Genomic DNA, 24,904 nt, shown 5'->3' with positions numbered 1-24,904 from the left:
CCTCTGTTCAAGCCCAGGTTTGAACAGAGCCTTGGGTGAGATGGTTTAGGTGTGAGGTGTCCCTGCCCATGGAAGGGGGGTTGAAACTAGATGATATTAAGTTCCTTTCCAACCCTCACTGTTCTAAGATTCTACGATAGTAAACTCAGTAGATTTCAAATGACACAGGCAAGTAAAAGGACTTAATAGATAGTAAGACATCAACCTTAAATAAAGGGAATGCATGTATATTGTCAAGTGAGACTATTATTCAGTTTTAAAAATCTGTAAATCCAATAACCTCTGTGTAAGTTTTTCTGTTTCTTGAGGTAAGTGCCTGAGAAAATTGAAGGGAAATGCTGCTGTCATTGAATACATTTGGATGTACCCGTGTTATAGTTTGGAACCAAAGTTGCTGGCACAGGGGAAAAATAGAGGTTTCTAAACTGTTTGGACCATTCTTTTGAATTTCAACAACTTTTTTTGTTTTCTTTTTTTTGTGACTAAGTATGAGAAAATCACGTCTATAAGAGAAAATTAAAGTATAAATCCTACTAATTGCAATACTGTTGTCCTGACCAATACAGAAATACTACACTTGATCTACAGTCATTTCCCATAATGTCATGCAATAAGAGCTGACACATATCTCTTCTTTGTAAGGAGGAGTGGGCGAAGTTTGTACTCCCAGCATCACAGAATTGGGAGACCTGTTGTGATGGAGATCTGTCATCAGTGTGTGATTTTAATGAAGGAAGGGACTGTCCGTTTACTGCCCTCCCATACTGTTGCTACCAGCTACTACTGCTCAGGAGGTTTATTCTGTGCAAGCCTGTAGGATAACCAGTAATTTCTTAATAACTTTCCCAGAGACTGAATGGCTTGAATACTGTTAAGAATACTAATTTTTTCTAAACCCATCTTCCAAATTTCTGGATGCCTAACCTTGTGTAGGTACTTTGTACAGCTGTGAAGAAAAAAAAGCAAGATATTGCATTTATTTTGTTGGGGTTTCTTGTTTCCTATTTATTTATTTATTTATTTTTATATAAATATATATATATATATATTTTTTTTTTGTACCAAACCTTCCCAGGACTCCTTTTCTTCTCTTTGCTACCACCTGAAATTTACAGAGATGTGTATAGGAAGGGTTATAATTAAATTTAACACTGCTGGGCCTGCCTGTAACTTATTACTTGTTAACTACGTCCACAGAAGGCTGTCCCAGCTTTTCTACTTCTGAGAGCTTCAGCTATTTCTGGACAGTGAAGGCATTAAACCAGAGGCAAAGCACATTAGGATGTCATCCTAAGGTAGCTCTGCTTCTTCTACTGAAAGAGAAGGGAGAATTTAATGTCCAAAATCTAAATGCTGTCACTTAAGAGGATTTTGAAGTCTTTTGATCTAAGTGTGTGGGAATATAATGTATAAACAAGTTTGATCTGTGTCTCAAGAACAATTATATTGCTCTGTTTGCTTTTGGTTATGCTTTGGGGATCTTTTTTTACCTTTTTTTTCTAGTTCTTTTTTTAACTTGTTTGTTTGTTTGAATTCAAACTCTGGGAAATGTCTTCATTCACTTGCACTTGTTGGTGAAGCTGAACAAGGCAGGGTAATGTGATTTGGCAGTATTAAAAATGTATCCCCTGTTCAAGTCTCACCACCCAGAACTGTAAAACTTGGTTGTTGAGGTATCCAAAAACACAGGTACTATAAGTTTGAGCAGTGTAAATCAGGGATTCCGCTGAGTCCATTTTGTGCCTGGCCTGCAGAAGAAATTTTTTACATGCAGGGGATTCAGTACCTGTAATAATACAATGAAACTAAACTGCCATTATGTTTAAATCAACTTTTGAACTAACTTGATCATGAAATTTCAGTGAAAAAGTATTTCACATAAGTTCTGACTTGGAAGCTTATCACAATTGCAGAATAATTACTTTTTGAATGACAACTTAGTCATGCCCTTTACATTAATTTATCATTGCAACAACTTAGAAACACCTTTAAAAATTTGATTTGAAAGTAATGTTTATTTTATTAATGAATTGCGTAATGCTGATGGAGGAACTCTGCGAATTGTAATTTTTATGTTGATTAAGATGTAAGATGTTGCCTGAAATTTTAGTGTGCCAGTATAATCAGTATAGATCTGGTATGTAATTTAGTTTTGAAAGTAAAATTAAATATATTTTAAAAAAATTCAGAGATTGAAAATCATTAATATAGTGCTAGGATGTCAAGGGACAACCAAGTACACTTTAAGCACCATTTAAACTATTTTTCTTTTACTTACCTGCCAAGAGCTATGGTGCACTCCCATGAGTTCTGTGCTATGTCTCTCAGAGGCATAATATCATTCACACTTTAAGTACTAGAAGTAATGCAATTGCTCTTTGTGTTTTAGAGCTTGCAATAACCAGGATTTCATCAGAAATATAGAAAATTTAAGGCATGAATGGAGGTCTTGATTGCTGAATGTTTTTCTTTGCATCTCCTATGTTTATTTTTTTTTCAATTTCTTAATTCTGCAAATGAACCTGGTTAGTCATTTGGGACCAGGGTTAATAATTTGGCCATCATTGTTATAGGGAGGGTATGTTCTCAGTCTCAAGGAGAAAAGAAAAAGACCCTTAGTGAGTGCTGCAGCTTCAGAGGATGATTCACCATGTTGTTCTTAAAAAATAAAGGTAGATTCCCTACCATTGTGGCAAAAAATAACCTTAACTATGGAACTGCAATGAGCATTTACATAGTGCTTACATTCTGTTTAACAGGTAAAGTGTCATTCAGATAAAAACACAGCTTAAAAGCAAAGAATTAAATAAAAATTCTTCATAGTCATCTAAGTTTTATGGAAACGTGAGCAAAAGAGAATTGACTTGAACCTGAACTTCAAATTCAGGTTCTGACCTGAACTTGAACTTCAAATTGACTTGATCCATTTCATATATAACATTTAATTCCCAGGAAAAAATATCCTAGTGATTTCTAATATTAAGTAGGCTTTATATCCCCAATGAAAAATGTGAGGCTTTCATAAATAAGATATTTCCCAATTGTTAAAAAGTCAAATAATTTTATTTTATATTTGTAAACATAATGTGTGAAATGCAGTATTTCATAGAAGATAAGATCTTCTTTCATGTACAAATTGCATATTAATATCCATTTTATATAACCATTGACCAATTAATTAGGTATTTAGTATTATGTCATTAGAATGTTAAATATATATTACCATTTCCATGTTAATATAAGGGCAGCATACATGGTAGTTATTTTCTTGATTTACTAAATGGCATTGGTAGGTAGTGTTCAGGAGTATGAAAATACCACTACATTATTACATGGATCGTTAGGTTATTAACTCATGCACATAAATACTAGGCAGTGACCAAACAGAATCTTTCTGTCTGGTCAGAATTCCTCCAGAAAAAAATAAAACAAAAAAAACCCTATCTTTCAGTAACCATAAGTTGAATTCAGTTACTTAATATCTTGGTATTTTTTTATAGCAAGCTATTGGGAGGTAACTGTACCATGACCAATACAGTTGCAAAAATAATTGTACATTAAGAATATAAGAATAAATTTTCAGGAACTGTTTTAAGTCATATTCCCTTTAGGACAAATGGAATGTAAAATGAAGCTAAGTTAAAAAAATTAGTAAATTAAAAAGAATTTTTAAACAACATTTTCAACATTTTTTTTTTCTTGGAGATTATTGGTATATTGCATAGATTTAACAAATAATGCAGGTTTGTTCCATCATTGTCTTAGGATTTTACTGTGTGTTGAACCTGTGTCTCTATCAAAACACACATTGCTGATGATACTTGTAGGAATTTGGTTATCTTTCCAGATTCTCAGTCAATGAATCCCGTTTCTTGTTGTACCAGAAACTGCTCCCATCACTCTAAACTTCAAAATTGAATTATATCTGTTACAGTGAGTGTTATAAGCGATACATTCTTAGTCAAAATTCAAGTGTGCCTAAATATAGAAATGCAAGTGACTATTAGGAAATTTTAATTCTCTTTCAGACTTAAAATCATAGATCACTTAAATAATTTCAATATTTTGTACCATTACTCTAAAAAATAAGTGCCCTGGAAGCAATGATATTTTTCTCAAAGGTATTTAAACACATCAAAAACTAACCTGAGAAAAATTAGGTGTCGGGGCAACCCATACACCACACATGGTAATAGTATGTTTGACTGAGAAAATTAAATTATTTCTTTTAATATGGTATCTTAATCTGGCAGTAGGTGTAAACTGCTGTGTCATTTAAACTAACCTATATTTATATGTATTTGATACCTAGCTGCTTATTTGTGTTTCAGAGACACAAAGTACACTGATGTAATTAGTTGGACACATAATGACTTTAAAAAAAGGGCATGCTTATACCAAGTCTGTGTGCCTCTGGAAACAAAAATATTTAATAGTTGACTATCCTTAGTGCAGATATGAATAGGTCAAGACCCACACTGTGTTTTACCAAATTACACAGATTTGCCAAGAGCAGCAGGTTGCAAAACAGTGAAAGTTTGCATATCAGAGCTCGATATGCACATACTGCAGGATACCCACTCAACAGAAGTTTCCTGAACTTAAGTATCTACAGCCATGAAAAAAATCCTACGGGGAACTTAAATATTTTTTCAAATATTTTTCTCATCCCCAGTTGTCCAGACAAATAAGCTAAGAGGGAGAGATCACTATCTGCTGGAAACGTCATTTCATTTTTAGTGTGTTCAGAGCCCAGTATAGATCAGGAGGTGCTGCTTTTTCTCCCATGGAGCTTCTCAGTATAGAGTTAATTTTCTTCACAGCAGCTCATATAGGGCATATAGGGCTGTGGTTTGGATTTATGAAGTATTGATAATTCAGTGATGTTTTAGTTATTGCTGAGCAGTGCTTACACAGAATCAGGACCTTTTCTGCTCCTCATGTCACCCCACCAGTAGTAGGCTGAGGGTGCACAAGAAGATAGGAGGGGACACAGCAGGGACAGCTGACCCCATCTGACCAAAGGGATATCCCATACCATATGGTATCATAGAATCATAGAATAGTGAGGGTTGGAAAGGACCTTAAGATCATCTAGTTCCAACCCCCCTGCCATGGGCAGGGACACCTCACACTAAACCATATCACCCAAGGCTTCATCCAACCTGGCCTTGAACACTGCCAGGGATGGAACATTCACAGCCTCCCTGAGCAACCCATTCCAGTACCTCATATGAAGCTGGGGGAAGAAGAAAGAAGGGAGAGATGTTTGGAGTGATGCCATTTGTCTTCCCAAGTAATGGTTAGGCATGATGGAGCCCTGCTTTCCTGGAGATAACTGACACCTGCCTGCCAAATGGGAAGTGGAATTGCTTGGTTTGCTTTACTTGCATGTGCAGCTTTGCTTTCCTTATAGAACTGCCTTTATCTCAATCTATGAGTTTTTTCACTTTTCCAATTCTCTCTGGAAACCACCAGAGGGGAGTGAGCAAGTGGCTGTGTAGTACTTAGTTGCTGGATGGAGTTAAACCATGACATGGTGCCTATGTACTAATAAGAGTTTATTTCTGCTAAATTTCATGTATGTTCACAGTCTTTGTACCTTGCATAATTTATCCATAAAATCAGAATTTTGCACAAGGAGAATATTGCTAGTCAAAATCCAAAAGTTTGGCCCCATCTTTATTCATCATATTTTGCTTCTTCAGTTTAACATTATTACTGGTTAATAGGTGCACCTGAAAATCAGGCTGTATTGTAGTATCTGGTGCGTTATGTTAAATGAATCTTTTTTTTTTACTAATGAAGAAGAATACCTCATCTTTTCCAATTTTCCTATCAAACACATCCATATCATCTCGAGACACTGCCACATCCAGCTGCATCTATACTCAACTTCAATTATGTGAAATTACACAACCTACTCTCAGGTCCTTTAGGTTCTCTTTTGCTGTGTAAGGCACACACATAGTGCATTTCCTGTGAAGTGCATCATTACAAACTATTCAGTACAAGCCTGTTTTAAGTAAACAGTAAATTAAATATTGTCAGTGCTTGTTCAGACATGCTCTTATGAAAGAAAAAGAGCTTCTAGATTTGGGGTCATAAAACTCTAGATTTAAGAAACGGCCAGATATAAACTAGGCATCCTTTTTCCTTTTTAACTTCTCTTGGCTGATCCATTTGTTAGCTGGTACAAATCAATATTTTCAGGTGCCCATACAAGGAAAAGTGGGTTAGACAAAATGCTGAAGGTAGCAAAGTTTCTGTTTAATACCCTTTATTTGAATGGAGAGTTCTCAAAAACATTCTGTCACTGTCAGGTACATTGCTGCCTGAAAGACCGTTAAGAGTCTATCTGAGCAACATGCCTCTTTCAACCATGACAAATACAGTAAAGAACATCATTTTGTTACAGTTCTGGCAATATTATTTTCTGCTATGCCAATCAGCCTGACTACAGCAGTTAGGAAAGACAGGAAATGTTCACTTCCCTAAGAAATGAGGGCTTTTGAATATTTTGTTATGTCTGCTACTTCAGTACTAGCACGGTCACTAGTATTTGGGGAAGTATAAATAAGTTTTATAAAAACCAGAAGCCCCAAATGTGCACTTGCAAAGTCTCATTTAATCTCTGCCAGTTAACTCATTCCCAAGGGAAGGCAAAACACTTATTCCAAGTGGTCAACTATTGTTTTCATTCATTCTGTAGGTTTTTCAAAGAGGGTAAGAGTTGCATGTGTGTTCAGGGCTGCGCATGGCTTATGATTGAATACAGCAAGTACCCCTTTCTTCTATTTTGTTTCTCTTCCTTACACTAAAGTAGAAGTGTAAAATTTCACAAATTTATCTAAGGTATTAGTGGTGTATGCAATGGCATAACGTATAGTAGATCATGTTTCCAGTTCCTGTCTTTATTACTAGATTTTAATGCATTTTGTAAATATATAAAAAATAAACTGAAAAAGAAACAAAATATTTTAATCAGTTTTAAAGCAGAGGTCCTTTGTAAACTACTAAAAATATTAGTGAGAAAAGGAAGAAAAATAGTTGCTTTGCAAATTAAGAATGCAGAGATCTAAAGCAGTCTGATTTGTTCTTTGAAAATGGGTATGAGGGTTAACTCAGAAACACAATATTAATAGATTTGTATGAGTGCACATAAGGCCAATATATTCAATGCTGTAATTTTTTTATGGTTTCATAAATAGTGCTATCACCAACATTTCAAAGAAATCTGAAAAAAACAGAGCTCATATGTGGTGGCATAAATTTAGTATATTTTATAGAACACTGTTACTCCAGATATAGCCTACGGGTTGTGACTTTTCATAAAACCTAATGAATTTCTAGATTTGTCAGCTGTTTCAACACAGATGCACTTTGCTGATCTAATGGAAACATTTTGAGCCCAGATCCAAAATATCAATAGCTTTTAGTATTGCAAATGAGTTTGGCTATTGGGTAACTGGGGATGTGGTTCTTGATAAAAAGCAGCAAGTAATTTTGTACATGTGTTTTATGATAACTGCCTCGCCAATGTCTGATACTGAGGTTTTTTCTCTTTCTCCCCCCCTCCTTTTTTTGTTTTTCCCAGAGTTTTAAGTTGAATGTAGATAGCCACTGTGCTTTAAAAGAAGCAGTGGTAGAAGAAGGACGTCAACTTCTTGAGCTTATTGTATCTCACAAATCAGGTAATCCTCTGAAATATTGCAAGTCTTTATGTCTCCAGACTATTAAAGAATGAAGAAGCATTGCTGTAAATTACTGCATATATTCACTTCCTTATGTATTATTAATATTTACATTATCAGATTGACCTTCAAGATTTATAAATGTTTCATATACTGCATACAATGCAGTGATACTTATAAAATGAAATACTGCCTGCAAATAGTCTGTTCATTTTATTTTGGTCTTGCTGCTCACCCGAGTTTCAATTGAAATCACATCATTGAAAACTTCACACTGACACATTCTATGATGTAGCTGCTATGGAAATAACATTAAGATAATGAATTAGGAATTCAAATACATATATATATATATATATTTACTTACTCTGAATGGGTAATTGCATTGGTAAAGCTTTATTTTGCCACTTAAACTAATTCTTACATTGATTTTAATATATTTATGAAGAATAGATTAAAATTAAAAATACCTTTTTCCTTTGGTTAGGCTTGTCTTTTTCTGCAGAGGCCTTAAATTGAGATGAGGGGGAGATACTTATTTTTCTTTATCCCCACTACCACCTGTATTGTTAGGTGTTTGTGTGACTTGTATAATAATAGAGTTTTAATCAGCCTCCATTACTATGGAATACCATTTTAATTTTGGCCTACTTAGCATAGTTTTCATCCAGGTTGAAGTTATTCTTTGGTCTGCTATTTTCTGATCATTTTATACATCGTGCCTCTATTGTTTCACCACATCAGACAGATCTGTGTAATGTGTATAGTTCCAAAAAGGTATAGAAACTGTAGCAGAGAATGATGGTGCATATCATTATATTCTTAGAAATACTAATGTGTAAACTACAGAAAGTATTTCCAGGAGTTGGAGGTAAGAAAAATGTTTTTGGAAGATTATGAAATGTTTTGAGATAAAGACTGGATATTAGAGGTTAAGATTAGCTTAGCGTTCCCTATTGCATTGAAATCACAGTTTGTGTGGTATTTTCCTCACCTTGAAATATAATCAAAATTTACCAAGACGGCTAAAAGCCATGTTGTGACCTTACACCATTGTTTTGCAGTAGGAACTATAGTAATGCTTGGATTTATTGCTGAGAAAATACATTTAAATTCTTATTGCTTTTATTCTTTAAAGAATAAGCATTTAAAGATGCAGTTAAGTTTACAGCCTTTACTTTTTTTCTCCTTCATTTTGGAGAAGGACTGAAGGACATGCTGCAGATGATTGCAAGTCAATGGAAGGAACTACAGAGGCAAATCAAAAGGCAACACAGCTGGATTCTTAGGGCTCTGGATATCATCAAAGCAGAGATACTGGCTACTGATGTATCTGCAGAGAATGAGGAAGGGACTGGGAGCCCTAAGGTAAGTGGCTTGAAGTTTGCCTTATTTCCTCTTATTTCCGTCTTCTTTTGAACTAGGCACCACTGAAGTTTTCTTTCCACCCTAAGGCTTTTTATTTCCACTGGGTAAACTTTTTTTTTTTTTTCATAAACAAAATGAAATGCTTTACTCTGAAACAATGAAAAAATCTTAGAACTTTCAAGTTTTCCAGGAAGACCTGTCTCATTTTGTGTAGAGGGTCATGAGGGGGAAGATAAAACATTTAGTAAACAAAACATAAAGCAGCTTTAACATGAATAATCAGAATGGTTTTAAATTGTTTTGTTGTGACTATAAATCACCATAATCAGTGCAATCACTCAGCTCTGACATCCATTAGCCGCTTGGTTACAGCAAATTAACAAAGAAGAGAGAAAGTGATTCATTATCTCATTCCTGTTAATGACTATCAGATGCATTGCTTAATTAGGGGATGGCCATTGCAGTGGGAAGAAGGTCATATGCCTTTTCTCAAATCTTTTTGCTCTGAGTCCTCCATGTGTTGAATACAAGTACTTTAAGAATAAGGTATTGACACCTATCATAATTTTGTGAATCTTAATTATTAAATAGGGTTATAGTACTTACCAGTTGCCAAACTTGGTATTTGTAACAACATTTTAAACACAAAACATGCTTTTTCAACTTGGTGCAAGCAGCGTAGGGCCACTACACACAATAGAAACTTCTGGCATATGGTTCATGACCTTTTCTACAATCATTAGTAAGCAAATGTAGTTGGGAGAGATTGCATTGGAAAGTGTTGATTTTTCCAATGTAAAGAATACGCAGCAGAGCAATCCAATAACTCTTAATATCTTGGCATGCAGCAGGTTGAAATTTATAGAAAAATTCATGGTTGCTGTTTCTATAAATAATAGGGATGGCTGTGCTAAGTACATTTTCAGATTCTGATGCTAGACAGTTCTTCACATGGATAGTGCTTCCTAGAGAGTAGTTTGCACAGTGACTCTTAGGATGACATGAAATGTTCTGGTGTTTTCTTACCGTAATTCTACACAGCAAGAATGATCTTATGGATGGTGGAGGAGGAGCCAAGTATAACAGTAAAACAGAAATACATGAAAAGACATTTGTGCAAAAGACACAAGTTTAAATTATATTCCTCCTCACTCGCATGGTAGAAAGTGATCCTGTGTCACATAGCTCTTAGTTTAGGAATTAGGCAAGGGAGCAACACTTAATTTCATAGTTAGATCTATTAAAGTAAAACAGACTAGCTCAAAGTTAATATGACCTTATATCTCTGAAAAGCTTGATTCATCCATGGCCAAAGTCTAACTGCTAAATCAAAATTATCACAAAAATCTGTTGTATAATCCATCTTGATTTTGCTACGGAAATTGTGAAATCCCTAGCTTGAAATAATTATATTTAACTATTTGCTTGAAAAGGGAGAAATAGAGGCATGGTTTATGTTGCAGTAAATTTTTCATATAGATATGTGGTAACTAGTTCCCCTGTGCTTTTTGTCTTAGAGAGGAACCTGAAGCAATGGCTTATTTTTTATTTTTTCTTTTTTCTTTTTTTTTTTGTTTGAGCCTACCATTAAAGACAAAAGTATATAAAAAAAGACCAAACAAAAAGTATTTTCAGATTATTTCAATTTCATTTATTAAATCACATCCCTCTATAATTCAAATACCATCTACTTCATGATGAAAGATTAACTAAAATTAAAATACAGTTGACAGCATAACTGTAGATTTCAGTTTGCATTTATTTCAAAAGCCAAAAGGAACTTGAGAAGTATAATAGGAATTCTAAAGATTATATCTAGAGGGTATTTTTCTTTTTGCCTTCAAGAAGCTGAAGGAATAATGTTGGTGTCAGAAATCTGTAAAGAAATAGGAAGAGGAGGAATTTCAAAGACCCTAAGAAACTTTTCCCTTAGGATTTATTAAACATGTTATCATACTGCTTTGGCATCTTTTATGCAAACAATGGAGAGTGGGAGAGAGGAACGTTCTGCACTCTAGAAATACACTGTCAGTGTGTGTATTCAAGAATCCAGATTATGCTTATAAATTTTTTCATTTTCTTGTGTGTAAGTTTCCTAGTGGTTTATAGTGATTGCTACATGAGACTTAAAGGGTTTTAAATATTTCTGATGCATAAACTCTTCTAATGTATTGCATTCTCTGTACAAATTTATAGAGACACTGAGATCTCTTCAAGCATTTACTAGAACTATTCTGTCATTTTTATAAATAAACAAATGATGACTATATTCAGATTAAATTTCAGGATGTAAGGTTTTGCCTTCTTATCCCATTGAGAAGTACTTTTAAAAATAAATCTCAGAATTGCCATGACACACACCAACAAGTACTGCTCTAACATTATGAGTAATAAACATGACATGGAATACATATGACAATCTTAAGATGCTTAGCTAACAGTAGTGTTTTTTTCCTGGTGGAATTTGTAAGTAATATTTTAAATATCTGCAAAATTGGAGGAATTCTTGCATATATGTGTGTATCTTGTGTTTTTTCACTTTCTGGAGATGTATGAAAACACTTGTTTTATAACTGATCTCTTAATTAATTGGGCCACTTCTTGTCCATTAGGGGAGGCCTACTGGAACAGTATTGCTTTCAATAAACAGTAGAGTGGTGTTGAAAAATAACATGATATATTTTCTTATCTAGTGTTACTGCCTGGTCTATTTAACTTACTGTTTCATGGAAAAGTTAATTTCCATCTGAGGAGATTGTAAGTTAATAATGTAACTAATGTCCTTGAAAAGTATACACATCTTTAATAGCATTTGTCCGTAGCAGATATTGTTCTTCACTGAAAATTGTATGAAATAGTATTGTTAGGGTCAGTTGTAAGTTCTACTCGCAGTATGCATTTGGACAATTAGTTCATCACTACAGTTTTGTTGTGTTGGTAAATTTTTGAATTAAATTTTGGGTGCTTTGTTGGTTTGGGGTTTTTTGGGTTTTTTTTGTTTCTTTTGTTTTGTTTTGTTTGTTTTGTTGGGGTTTTTTTGTTGTTTGGGTTTTTTTGTAACATTTCAGAGCATAAGATCAGTATTTAATATGTGGCTATGTAGAAGACAGAAACTCCCTTTTTACAAGGAGTCATATGGAAATTACAAAGGGGTAATGGGTACAAGTTACTCCTGGGGAGATTCCGACTGTACACCAAAGGAAAACTTTTGACAGTGTGATCAATCAACCACTGGAATAATCTCCTCAGGGAAGTGTGGATTCCTAACACTGAATACTTTCAAGATTCAGCTGTACAGGGTGCTGAGCCATCTTCTCTAGACTGTGGTTTTGCCAAGAAAGGTAGGACCAGACAATCTTTGATGTCCCTTTCAACCTGGTGTTCTGTGATCAAAACCTATAGACTGGTAGGTTAAGAGAATAATGGTGTACTCCAGAAATAAATATGTACTCCTTTACTTCTGGACATGTTCCTTTCCATAATAATTGGTGTACTGAAAAACATTTCTACTTCTCTATCCTAGCTTCAGAGAAATAAGCATGAAAATGGTTAAGGCATTTGGCCTAATGTTTACAACATTGAAATCTGACTTACTTGTCTCAGGTAAAAAGAACTCAGAAAGATTATTTTAGCTCTGTAGTGGACTTGTCTATCAGTGGGTTAATGGTAAAAGCAGTAAGTATTTGAAGAATATTAGAAGAGGTAAAAGTGTGTTCAATAAAGTTAACCTAAAATCACAGAAATAGTAGGATAACAGAGTTTGAAGTGGCTAAACAAACCTTTGTATAAATTGAAAAAGAAAACCAGTGTAATTTCCTCTTGATATGTAATTAAGCATCCCACATTTCCAGGGTCATCATCTACTCAGTTGCACATAATTTCACAGTTTTTACAGCCATTCTAAATAAACAGTGTTCAATATACAGAAAGGTGGTTTTCAGGAAGAAGACCTGAAACTCGATTAAGCTGTTTAGTACCTACCAGTTTGGGGTTCTGGAAATTCTCTTTGACAGTTTTATGGTTGCACTCATCTCAGACCTAGTGGGTGGCCTAAATACTGCAGTCTGAACAATTATGTCCTGCTCTGTGCTTGAATGTGAGGATAAAATTGAGAAATGGACAAGACAACAGGGCAAATGTTAGAGAATGGTAAAAGTCCTTTCTTTATTATTTCAGGCTTGTAGCTTGTCCTGGCCATTCAATCACACTGCTATGACTACAACATTTAGGTTAATTCTTTGATACAAAAAAAATGTACAAATGAAGTGGTTTGGCATCTTTGTGATCAGTGCAGAGAAATGTAACATTTGTGAGAAGATATTCTGCTTTTTCTCAGTGTCTTTTATCAGCCCTAGATTTCTAATCTGCAGGTATCAGTATGATGCATGTAGTGTAATATTAAAGCCAGCACACTGGTATTTTTTCTGATATCTTCCATTATTTAAAAACAGAGAAAGTCTATTATTGGGACAGTCTGAAATATTCTCAACAGAGCATGATTTTAGAATCTATTAGTTTTACTTACATAACCACTTTGGAAACTGGTTTTCTAGATTTGAGTGTATGCAACTGAGGAACTACATATGTTGTCATAGTGGTCAGTGCTTTGAATTTGTCAAATGGTATGAGTTACTGGTCTTCATTCTCTTCTCATTGAGTTAGTCGCTTCTATTGAAGGGGCCGGAATAGCATATGCTAGAGGAATTATTTTATTTATGCTGCTGGAGTTAAGTTACAGTGGACTTTTGAAACTTCACACCTCAAACTGAATTAATTTAACTTGCAGCCTCTCTCTGTCTTTCACATGCACAAACTCAAGATCAGATGTATGCATTCAGTCTTGTGCCTCATGTTCTTAACATTGTGGAAAAAATGTCAACTAAATAGCTATTACTACAACAGTAACAAGTTGAAAGATGATGAAATGGAACTCAGACTTCCACCTCTGACATTGCATAGGTATATGGAAAGGGTACTTCATCTGGTGATACACATGCTCTTCTGATCTATGGTTGTCTCATGGCTATATTAAGTCTTTCCTTGGAAAATAAATGTACAAGGAAAGTTGCTATTTATGCTTTAGAAGTATTTTTTTTTCTCTGATGTGTTTATAATGAGACACATTCCCATCTAGACGCAAGAGAGTTTTATGCAGTGAATGCAACACCTTATAGATCAGACATTAAACTGAAGTTCTGACCACCTCTAACCAGGCTTATTTCCAGTATTACAGCAGGTCTGTGGCTCACCATTCACTACTTCAAAAGATGGTAACAGGGGAAGTGATTTCCTGTAATTGGTATAGAAGGTTCTGCTATGTTGCCATTGAGGCATAGTCTTAAATTGTTGAATATTTAAAATGCTGTTTGTACATAAAGAGTAGTATTGTACCTAACAGCTGAACAGTTTAAAATCATTCATGTGGCATTTCAATTCTGAATCTTGTGGAACTTAGAAGTCTAAACTAAAGATACTTGTGTTCTCACTCTTAAGTACAAACAATGCTGTTGATGCTGCTCTAAAATCATCTACAGTTATTATTTTACTTGGCTTTGGGTATTTTAATATGTGACATTACAGTATTCTTGATCTGTCAGCTTCTATGGTGAAGGTTTGAACCAGAGATGTGTTGATCAAGTAGATATAAAGGATGGTGATATTTACAAAACCCTTCTGTAAATCAGTAGATAAAAGTTTGGTTTTGCAAGGAATAAGCCTGTCTTTTAGAGTTTTTGCTGGAGTTTGTGAAACACAACAGAGTTATTTTTATTTTAGTTGTTATCCAAATATATGATTGGAAACATCCATTGAGAATTTACAAGCTAATCAAAACAAGCCATATTGATATAACAATGAGAAGAACCCAGAAAAGAAGCAAGAAGTAGTAATATCTGTGTCTTTAAGCGCAGCTAGGCACTTCATGTTCCTCAGTTTGCTAGTTTTTAATACCTTGCTTTATAAGTGATGTATTTTTAATGTTACAGACATCACCTAGAATTTGCACAGACCTAAACATCATTGTAATAAGAAGTATCTTCAAGAAGGATTTGAGAGGTAAAAACATCATTTTACACACCATATTAGAATGGATGAAAGAAAAGAAACAGAAAAGGGTTTTAAAGTAAGTGTAGTAGCAGAAGCTGGCATCGGTAGAAGGACAGCCTGGATATGTAAAATTCAATGGGGCTGACTTATAGTGAGTCTTAATTGTAGAAACAAGAAATTCAGATAAATGGGCTCTGCTGAAGGGTATCAAAGATGTGTCATAGCAACTGGGCAGAAAAATCTTTCATGAAAGTACGGTAGACTGAAAAGTAGTTGGAAAATTTTACATGAGAATTTTAGTATAGCTAGAAAGAAAACAGATTTTTGGTACCTTTAGTGCCTTTCTGGTGTGGATTTTGTTTAAATAGTTGTAGATTTTTTTTTCCTTGGATGATTGAAAGCAGAACATCAGAGGTGCCCCCAAAAGATTTGGAGCTGTCAGATGTGCAGTCAGCTTCTGCATGGTAATTTCACTGCTATTTGCTGGAAGCTGTTTCTGCCGACTTGTTAGTTGTGTGCTTTTTAGTAAGCAGGAGAAATAATTTTGTGTTTAATTCAGGGCCTCCCTTTACAGAGAAAAGAATTAAGCTAAGCAGGCAGTATTTGGACTTCAATAGAAGACAAGTGAATATGAGCTCCATCCTAAACCTCTTCTTTCATGTTACATGAGCCCTGTTAAAACTTCTCTGTATCACATGTTCATCTATATCACTAAATATTTTGCTAATTTTTAATGCAGTTATGTTCCTGAAGTCATAGTTGAGCAGTCCTGCATCCCATAGTTGAGCAGTCCTGCATCCCATTTTAGATCCCAGAGGTTGTTCACTTATCTATCGAACAACTTCCTTAAATATTTGTTTCAAGTTCCGTATGACAGTATTGTTTTAATGGTAGCTAAAATAGTTTTAATAATCTTTAACAAGCCAAATTTCTTAAATGGTAGCAGAGCCCCTATTTTTTCCCATTGAATCTTAAAGTATCTCTGGTTTATTAAGCTCATTATCAAGTACAAAGTGTAGAGAGCTAAAGCATATTTTTGCAGCTAAATTTCATCTATTGTTAAGCATAATATTCAATCTGGTCATAAGACACAGGTACATTTTTAAACCAAAGCATTCTAATTTTATTGCAAAAATATCAGAAGTCTTATTCTATTTGAAGGAGTGAAGGAGGACTCCAAGGTATCTGTGGTATTTATAGTATGTTTCTGTAATTTTTACACCTTGTTATTTATAGATACTGTATATTGATTACTTTTGGCAACTATTGGCTCTTATACAGCCATCACTGTTAACAGCAACAGATATGCTTAAAAAGTTTGTAAAAAATTATGAATTTGTGCTCTAAGAATAAGGAAATTTACTTTCTCTTAAAACATAGATCAAGTTCAGTTTGAAAGATGTTTTAAATCTAAATCACTCCACTGAGTACAAACGCAGACTGAGAACGTGATGAGAACAGATATTTAAACTGACATACGCCCAAGGGGCAAATTTTATCATAATGCTATTTGACTCTTCGAACACTATTATCTGAAACTCTGAAAGTATGTTAGGCTATTGTAACTTCACATGCATAACTGGACTGACTCTGACAAGCTTTATTTAGGAAAAACTCCTAGTTCAGTTTGGCCTGTATTTAAAATATAGAAACATGTGCATGTATTTGTGCATGTATTCATATGGACATGTTTATCTTAAGTGACTTAAACCTGAATATTAACCACTCAAACACATTAATTTTCTATTTTGCTGGTATCTGTTCATTTTGCTTTCTCTATACAACCATACTGATGCAGTTTTGTTCTGTTATTTCTGATAGACTGTATCTTCAGCAGTGAGTATTGGTGTAAGGCTTTTCTTACTCATGTCTGCCTGTTGTTTCACAAGATTCTCAGATTTCCAGAAAAATAAGATTTTAGTAACATGCACATACAAATACGCAGATTCACTTTAGTGAAAACTGAACATCTCTCACTCTAGGTCAGAGCTATTCCTTTCTGTGTGGGCTCAGAATCCTCTGTGCCCATTCAAGTTTTTACAGCTGCAGGAGAAACAGAGCTTTTTCTTTATTTATTTCTTGAGTTTCAATTTAGAAGTTGGTGGAACACACTAAAATAAATCCATAAATAAGCAAGTGAAATGAAGGAATCCTAGCTGACTGGAAATGTCTTGGTGGAACAAGTTTGTAGTTGGCTTTATAGTTACTGATCACTAACGAAGCAAATGATATTAAGTTCATATCTTTTCAGTTAACTTTCCTTCCTCGTTTCTAATTCCTGCTTCCTCACCCTCCATTCCATCTGTTGCTCTTTAAAATAGTTCAGGATTTCATCAGGATCACAAGTGAAGCAAAATACTGGTGTGTGTGTGGGGAGGCACTTCTCACAAGCTTCACTGCCTGGTCAGACCCAGGTAAAAGTGCAGGAGGACTGAAAGCTAGTGCTCTGTAGACATCATAGCTGATTTGCAGATAAAATTGGTGCTGGTCAGCTCAAACAATAAAGTCTGAATGTGTGTTCTACCCATTTGTTTTTTTTACCAGTCATCGTAATGGTAAATATTTTTGATTGTTCAGTTAATGTGGCATAAGAGCTAGAGGTCTGGCTTGTAAGGTTGTCTTCTGATTTCTTCACTAGACTATTTCTCTTTTTCTAGCTTTGATAGTAGTAATGCAGTATCATCTCATGCTTTTCATCCTGATTACCTCCTGTAGTGCAGGCTTTAGTGTTTTGTTGTTTTTCTTTTTTTAAAAAAATGTGTTTAAAAAGCTAGATTTTCCCTTTTGATATAGCCCTCTAAAAATCCTGTACTTTAAAAATGGTAGCTTAGTATGTGTGCTATTGCCAGTTGTCATTACTGAAGATTATTGCTTCTGTAAATAGCATTTTCTTTGTCATTTTATTAAAATTATATTACTGCTCTGAAAACAAAATATTACTGCTTTATTCAATTGAAAAATGACTGGCATAGCACTCCTCTGATCTTTAAAAAGCAATTTTACTTTCATTGCATTTGTGCATTAAATTAAGTGTTCATATCTACAGAATAAACTAATATCTTATAAATATTACTGTGTTTAATTATCAGTTCAGTGTTTTGAGTTTTTGCTGTTATGGTTGATGTCCAAGAGTGATTAAATATGTAATAGAGAACAAAAGGAACATTGATGTGAACAAAGATACTGTTAGATAAAGGTAAATTTTATCTTCTGCATGTTTTTATTAATTTTAAAGTATTTTAATTACTTTTATATTCAGTGTGATTGGGTAACATTTCCCTTTTTTTTTTTTAATTCAGTTCCTATTTTAGACTTTTGGAACATCTTCTAGCAACAGTTTAATCTATAGAAACTTTCAGCTCTAGTCTCAGTTGTGTACTTAAAGCAGCTATTCTTCACTGGGGTGGTCCCAAAAGGGAAGTCAGGCAAAACAATGTTTGAAAGAAAAATTCTACTCGGACATCCTGCATTTTAAATCTTGTTCTTGCATAGTACGCTTCACTACATTTAAGCTTCAGGTTCAGAATCATGTTACAGATTTTGCTATTTTTTTAAGGTAATCTGTGAGAAGGCAACAGAATACACTGGTGAGCATTGTATGACCTGACTTTATATGTATTTTCATTATGAAAAAAAACCCAAACAATGTTTTCAGTAGAGTACTTTATGAAACATAGACTTACATATTAAAAGACTAAAACCAAATGCAAGTTTGTATGTCAGGTCTAGTAGTTTGTGGATAGGTTTGTGTGTGTGTGTGTATTTTTTTTTTCCAAGTATTTTGCTGGGACTTTTGATTAAGCCTTTCCTATAATACCTCAGATTATCGTAATTTATTGATAATTATACTTACCTAGGGTAGTGTAACTGATATGGCAGTTACAATAGGGACTGTATTGAATTTAGAAATTTGGACTTGTGTGTTAAGCACCTGGAAGTAAGTGCAGAAAAATATGAGTGGTAGTAGTGCACTTAGTCACATCCTATGGACAGCTGTAAACATTAATTACAGTTAACCTAAGATGGCTTTAAATGTAAAATGGGATTTCTGACCAGGAGACAGGTGGTAAGCCATATTCTTTTATAATCGGCCTATAGCAAGCTTTATGAACCATCATCAGGCCAGGGAGAAAGAATAGCTCATCTGGCATGTACACTTTATTCCTTCATCCTCTTTTTTCTCTTTGTAGTCATGTTATAGAAAAGAGGCAGTATTTAGCTCAGAATGCTTTAATCCTTGAGTTTATGAGCCTTAAGAATACCACAAGTATAGTTGATGCTGACAGGTCACATCATCCCTTATGAAATGGAGAAAAGTGGCGAGAAAGGAGAATATTGCAAAGGAAAAAGTTGAGATCCACTTTAGAGTTTGGCACCATGTGTTCTGAAATACTGTGATTTAAAGCTACAACACGCAAGAGAAGTCTAGAATGGTGCATTTATTATTGCTTACTTGCTAGGACCATCATTTCAGTTGGTGGAAATGAGTTAAGGTCAGCTTGTCTTTTCTGGCCTTGCTGTTTGGCAAATTTTCCTGGAGACTGCAAGGGTGTTAAGTGTTAACTTTCACTGGCTGCCTTTCCCATCTTGTATTTGAGGTGTGAGAGTTTAGAGCATTGTATAATAACCAAGTACTACTAGAACAGCAAAATATAAAGAGGAGTGCAAAAAAAATAGGATCATTTTACAAATTCTGGGTGTAGTAAGATGAAACACCCCTGAAACAAGGGATGGAAGTATATGCCCAGCTTATTTCTGGATATGACAATTAATGGGTTATTTTGCAAATGTGTTATTTTTGTTATTAACTACTAAACAGCGATAAGGTTTAAAAGTTACTTTCTTAGATTTTGAATCTAATAAAAAGTTTAAAAATAGCTTATCCGTTGGACAGAAAAGATATTAAGGAAATAAATGGAATATGTTTATGTTCATGTTTTGCTAGTTTGTTCATTTGGCCTTGATTCTTACTCTTTAGGACAGACACCCTATGAAGCACTCATATTTATCTCAGTGGACTTATTCCTGACATGTATTGCTACGAAGACTTCTGTTTGTAGAGTATCAGCTAATTAAAATAAATCTAAAACTGAACCCGGAAAGTTATTGGTTTCAATTCAGTAAATCCTAGCAATATTACAATAAGTTTGGTTTAATTCTTAAAAAACATATTAAAATTAACTTTTTTCCCATTTATGTAATGCATATAACTAAACTTCCTTCCTACTGTGAGACAGTTTCATTTATTGTTATTTGTAAACAGCTTAGTAAAGATGCATAGTGGATTGGTGTAGAAACTCCTTGAACAGTTTCTTTTGAAATAACACTACATACGTTAAGCTCAATTACACATCCAAACAGCCACAACACACTTTTGGTAATTTATTCATTGATTTAACATAGTACCCAGAAGAGTCATGCCTGCTGTCAATTTTGTAATATATTATGTTTTAAATATACTCATGCTCACCCATGCACGCCATTAAGGTGTGCATAAACCTGTGTTTTTCTCTCTTGACAGCTATAAATGTTTGTTATTATTACACAAAACATATGTTCATGTTGTTTTTGTCTAAATTATTCTATCTGGGGCTATAAAGTTTTAATGTTATTAGTTGCCCTTAGAATTTTAATGTTTCACTGCTGTAACCTTCTTAGGATTTCTCTGCAATTAAATAGAAACTATTTCACTACAGCCTGGAAGAACAATATATTTTATACAAATAATAAAAAAAAGTACTTCTTGCTCCTTTTTCTTCAAGTGTAGTAAACTGTGTACTTGACAAGGTTCTATATACAGCAATCCAATCTGTAGTATTTTCTATAAATGAATAGAATATTGCACTTTCCTACAGTTTTCTCATTAAGAAAAAAATCTAGCTTAACCCCTTTGAGATAGGCCTTATGTCACAGGCATTTGCTTTGAAGGCCTTCTCCCTGTTATGCTCTGTTGTCCCCTTTACTCAGGAAAGTAAGCACCATTACAGAAGAAACCTCAATCAACATAACAGATATACTATGAAAAAAGCTGGGATTTTAGGAGACAGCATATTAGAGTAGAAAAATAATTCGAAGAAATGTCTCCTGTGTTGTCTTCTAAATAGCAGTAGTGTTGGCAATAGGAAAATGTAGTACTCTCCCTGCCCCCTTCAGTTTTCAAGCCTTTTTCTAAGGAAAGAGACCAGATGGGAATTCGTCCAAGACATTAAAAGATATTTACTGCTTTTAAATGAGCAAAGGACTCATTTAGGACATTCTTTTCCACTGGATTAAGGCATTATATGGATCTTTTTTTCATGTATTTTGTGCCAAAATACCCTCACATAGAGTAAGTAAATATAACGGTGTCATGCAGATTTTAAGTATCTGACTTTTATTATCTTATTTCTAAGTATAGCACACTTGTATTTCTATGAGATTCATCACTCATATTCGTATTTCAACACTCATATATGTTCTATGAGATTCATCACATCACTTTTGTTCCACAATCTGAGTATAACTCCTATCATGTGTTGAAGAGCAAGAGGAAACAACTGTGATCAGAACATTCAAAATAAACTGATTAGAATATGCTTGCTCTATTAAAATGATTAGGCAAGATTTCTTTCAGAAAAAAAAAAGCAATTTCTAACTAAATTTGTGGAAAATGCTTGCTGTACTTCAACGTGAGCATTTGAATTGGAAGGTTGCTTCATGAATCTTCCATTAAAAACTTGAAATCAAAACAACCTGCCTATCACCTTCAAGAAATATATGAGGAAAAGGACATAGTTAATGTCAGTAGCTACTAATGCCTGGTGTTTTTGAAGACAGCGTACATAAAACTTCAGGATGCTTTTTGTAAAAAGGTATTTTTTATATTTTACAGAGAAAGAAACTGAGGCAGATGGGTGAAGAGCCTTCCCCACAGTTATAGGCAGAGTCATTAGGCCAGCTGGAATTAAAATTCAGTTTTGTCTTCCAGGCTCACGTTGAGCTCACTGAACCACTAATTCTCACGCTCCTACAGCAACAAAGATCTTTCAACATTTAATGTTTCCAGGACTTTGCCAAAAGATTTCCTTCTTTACAAAAATGAATTCTATTCACCCAAACTTAATTTGTCTCCCCTACTGTCCTTGCTTTTCTTTATTTGTTCTTTCATTCACTTTTTCCTTTCACCTCCTTTTTGCTCCAGAGTCTTTCCTTTTCTTAATTCATTTTCATTTTTCTCCTTTTGTCCACATGCATTAGAGAGTTCTGTCTTTTCATCCCCAACAATATTTCCTTTTTTTTTTTATCCTGATTTTCCTTAGGTATCTCAAACCTGCCCTCAGAACTGCTGTGTCTTACAGGGCCACAGTTGCTGCTCACAAACATAGCACCCTAATTTTCAAGATTTTAATTATATCTGAAGCTTCGCCAATTACATGGTGAACTTCTGCATTGGAAAGAATAAGACCACAACCTTTATCCTCAGAACTGAAAAGCCTACAATAGAAAAAATGTACCATTTGTTGAAGAATAGAGATAACAGGGAAAAAGCAGTGTGTCAAGGTACTTGGTTAAACAATAATCTCTTACAGAGCACTCATTACTGCTAAATAATTGACTGTGTTGGTAGAAAGGTTTCTATGTGGGGAGAGGTTCAAGAAGGTCAGTTATCTAGTGGTAATGACCGTAGCGGTCATTAGAGGGTATTAATGCTATTAAGAACAGAACTTTAACTTTTTATTGAAGTTTTTATTTAAATTATATTAACTTTGATTCAACTTTTAATTGAGGTGCAACCATCCAAATTCTATAGTCAGGAACCAAGAAGTAATGAACATAAAATTACATGTTCTTCTGATAGGCTGATGGGTCTTTAATATATTATAATTTTAAGAGTCTCTACAGAGCAGTTATTAGTATAAAACTATTCAGAGGTATTCTATTAGAATTAAGGTTGGGTGAGTGATTCAGGAGCAAGTCCCAGCTTGACCCATAGCAATGCAGACAGTATATTTTCTGAGCCAACAAGAACTTGTTTTTATAAATGCAGTTGTATGTGATCTCAAAACTTTGGCTTGCTAAGTTAAAGTAAAAATCCTTTGATGCCTAAATTGATCTGTCTTATAAACCTGATGCATAGTTGCAGCAGCACTGAATTTATTCTGAATTGAATTTTTAGTGCTATACCGAGTTCACTGTTTATTTATGGAGAATTTCATACTGAAAGTAAGTAGAGATAGTATTACTGTCGCTCTTCCAGCTGCTGCAGGGACCATAGCCAGGGTGTGGCTGGGGCTCCCAGTAACCTCGCATGTGAGTTACTAGGTGGAACGATGGAGATAATCCATCAGTAGCCCTCCTGCTCCATCTTTCTACGTTGTCTTTTTCTCTAGGGCACTTCAGAAATAGGCTGCTGAGTAAGTCTAAAGTGCTGGAGGGATAAAAAGGTGTGAGACTGTAAAGTGAGCTCTCAGGGGACCAGAGGAATATCACATGTCATGCCACCTTCTAGTTTTCTTGTGACAGAATTTTTTTGTCCTTGCCTTTCTACCCTGAGGACATAGTAACATGCTTTAAAATAACAGCAGCAAACCCAACATGCTGGTGGTACAAAATGCTAAACACTATTTCATTCACACAGAGGAATGATGAGCAAAGAATGGCTCTTATGTGATAGGAGTTAATCACATTGCCAAGTGCATGTCTGGGCAGGTGCTAAGAGACTTTGGTAAGAAAGGAACAGCATAGCATACAGAGGATTGTAAGCTGAACAGAATCTTCCATGCTGTCATGGCAACTTTTCAAGGTACAATTTGAGAGGCAAAAGCTATACTGTTTATGAAAAACAGTGACATTAAAAGAGATTTAGCAGTGTTACAAAAGTTGCAAGTGGAAAAGAATCTCTAGGTGAGTTATTTGTAACTAAGGAGAACACTGTGTCTGAAAGATGTTTGCTGATTTTATATTAATGTGCCAAATAAAAACAATAAGGTTAAATAGTAATTATTTACTTATCTGAATGGCCTTTTTTTGCAGTGAGGAAAACCTGGCTACTAATACTATTAGTGCCAATTGACCTTACTACATAAAAAGTATTCTGGGTTTTGGAACTGTTCTGGGTGTTTCCAAAACTTCTAGGATGGTGTTCAATTTGCAGTTCTGTTGTTCATTATGTAGTTCTATAGTTTTATTGTATGGAATGATACACTGTTCTATGAAAGCATCTTCTGCTTGTAAAATCTTTTGAATTGTTTTGTTTTCTCAGATTTACAGAGTTGGGGAATACTTTGTATTAAGTTGGTGTGCTGCCTTTTTTTTTTTTCAGGGAAATTTGTTACATGAACTGATAAAGGATTTTTTCCCATGGGGGAAAAAAAACCAACAAAAAATATAAACTGCTTTACATTTCTGGTAGGAAGCCAAGTTTTTATCATTTAGACATGTCACATCATTATGAAACCATCATGCATCATAACACAACATAACAATGTGATTTGCTGAGATGTTGACTCCGCTTGAAAAATTGTAAAGTGGTGTGTGCATATTTCCAGGCAAAGAGCTACTTGAGTATTTTTGAGCATATTCCTAGGGCTGCCTGGTGTGGTGATCTAATTTATTAGCCTTGTTATGGGGAGAAGATAGGTTCTAATAAGTGATGTGCAAGTCTTTGTATTTCTACTTCATAGCTACGTGACCTTTTCATGAAATACTAGAACAAAGTACTAAAAGAAATTCCAGGAGGTCATTTAGTCTTTTGCTATGCCCAATGCACAAAAAGTTAAAAATCACATCTGAACTGTTTCTGCTGTCTTTTTTCTTAA

At 34.5% G+C, this 24,904-nt stretch overlaps 1 protein-coding gene across 1 annotated transcript in view; it reads left to right on the top strand.

Annotated features, from left to right (window-relative positions):
- Nucleotides 1–24,904, top strand: part of AKAP6 (A-kinase anchoring protein 6) — a 227,488-nt gene that overhangs the window by 72,246 nt on the left and 130,338 nt on the right. Inside the window, exons 5-6 of the mRNA XM_031049124.2 lie at nucleotides 7,598–7,694; nucleotides 8,899–9,062. Of these exons, the coding sequence (XP_030904984.1) occupies nucleotides 7,598–7,694; nucleotides 8,899–9,062 (261 nt within the window). The remainder of the gene's footprint in view (nucleotides 1–7,597; nucleotides 7,695–8,898; nucleotides 9,063–24,904) is intronic.

Source organism: Melopsittacus undulatus, chromosome 4 (genome assembly GCF_012275295.1).
Source record: "Melopsittacus undulatus isolate bMelUnd1 chromosome 4, bMelUnd1.mat.Z, whole genome shotgun sequence".
Classification (NCBI taxonomy): Eukaryota; Metazoa; Chordata; class Aves; order Psittaciformes; family Psittaculidae; genus Melopsittacus; species Melopsittacus undulatus.
The sequence above is the reverse complement of the archived record's forward strand: the minus strand, read 5'-3'. Positions and strand labels throughout refer to the sequence as shown.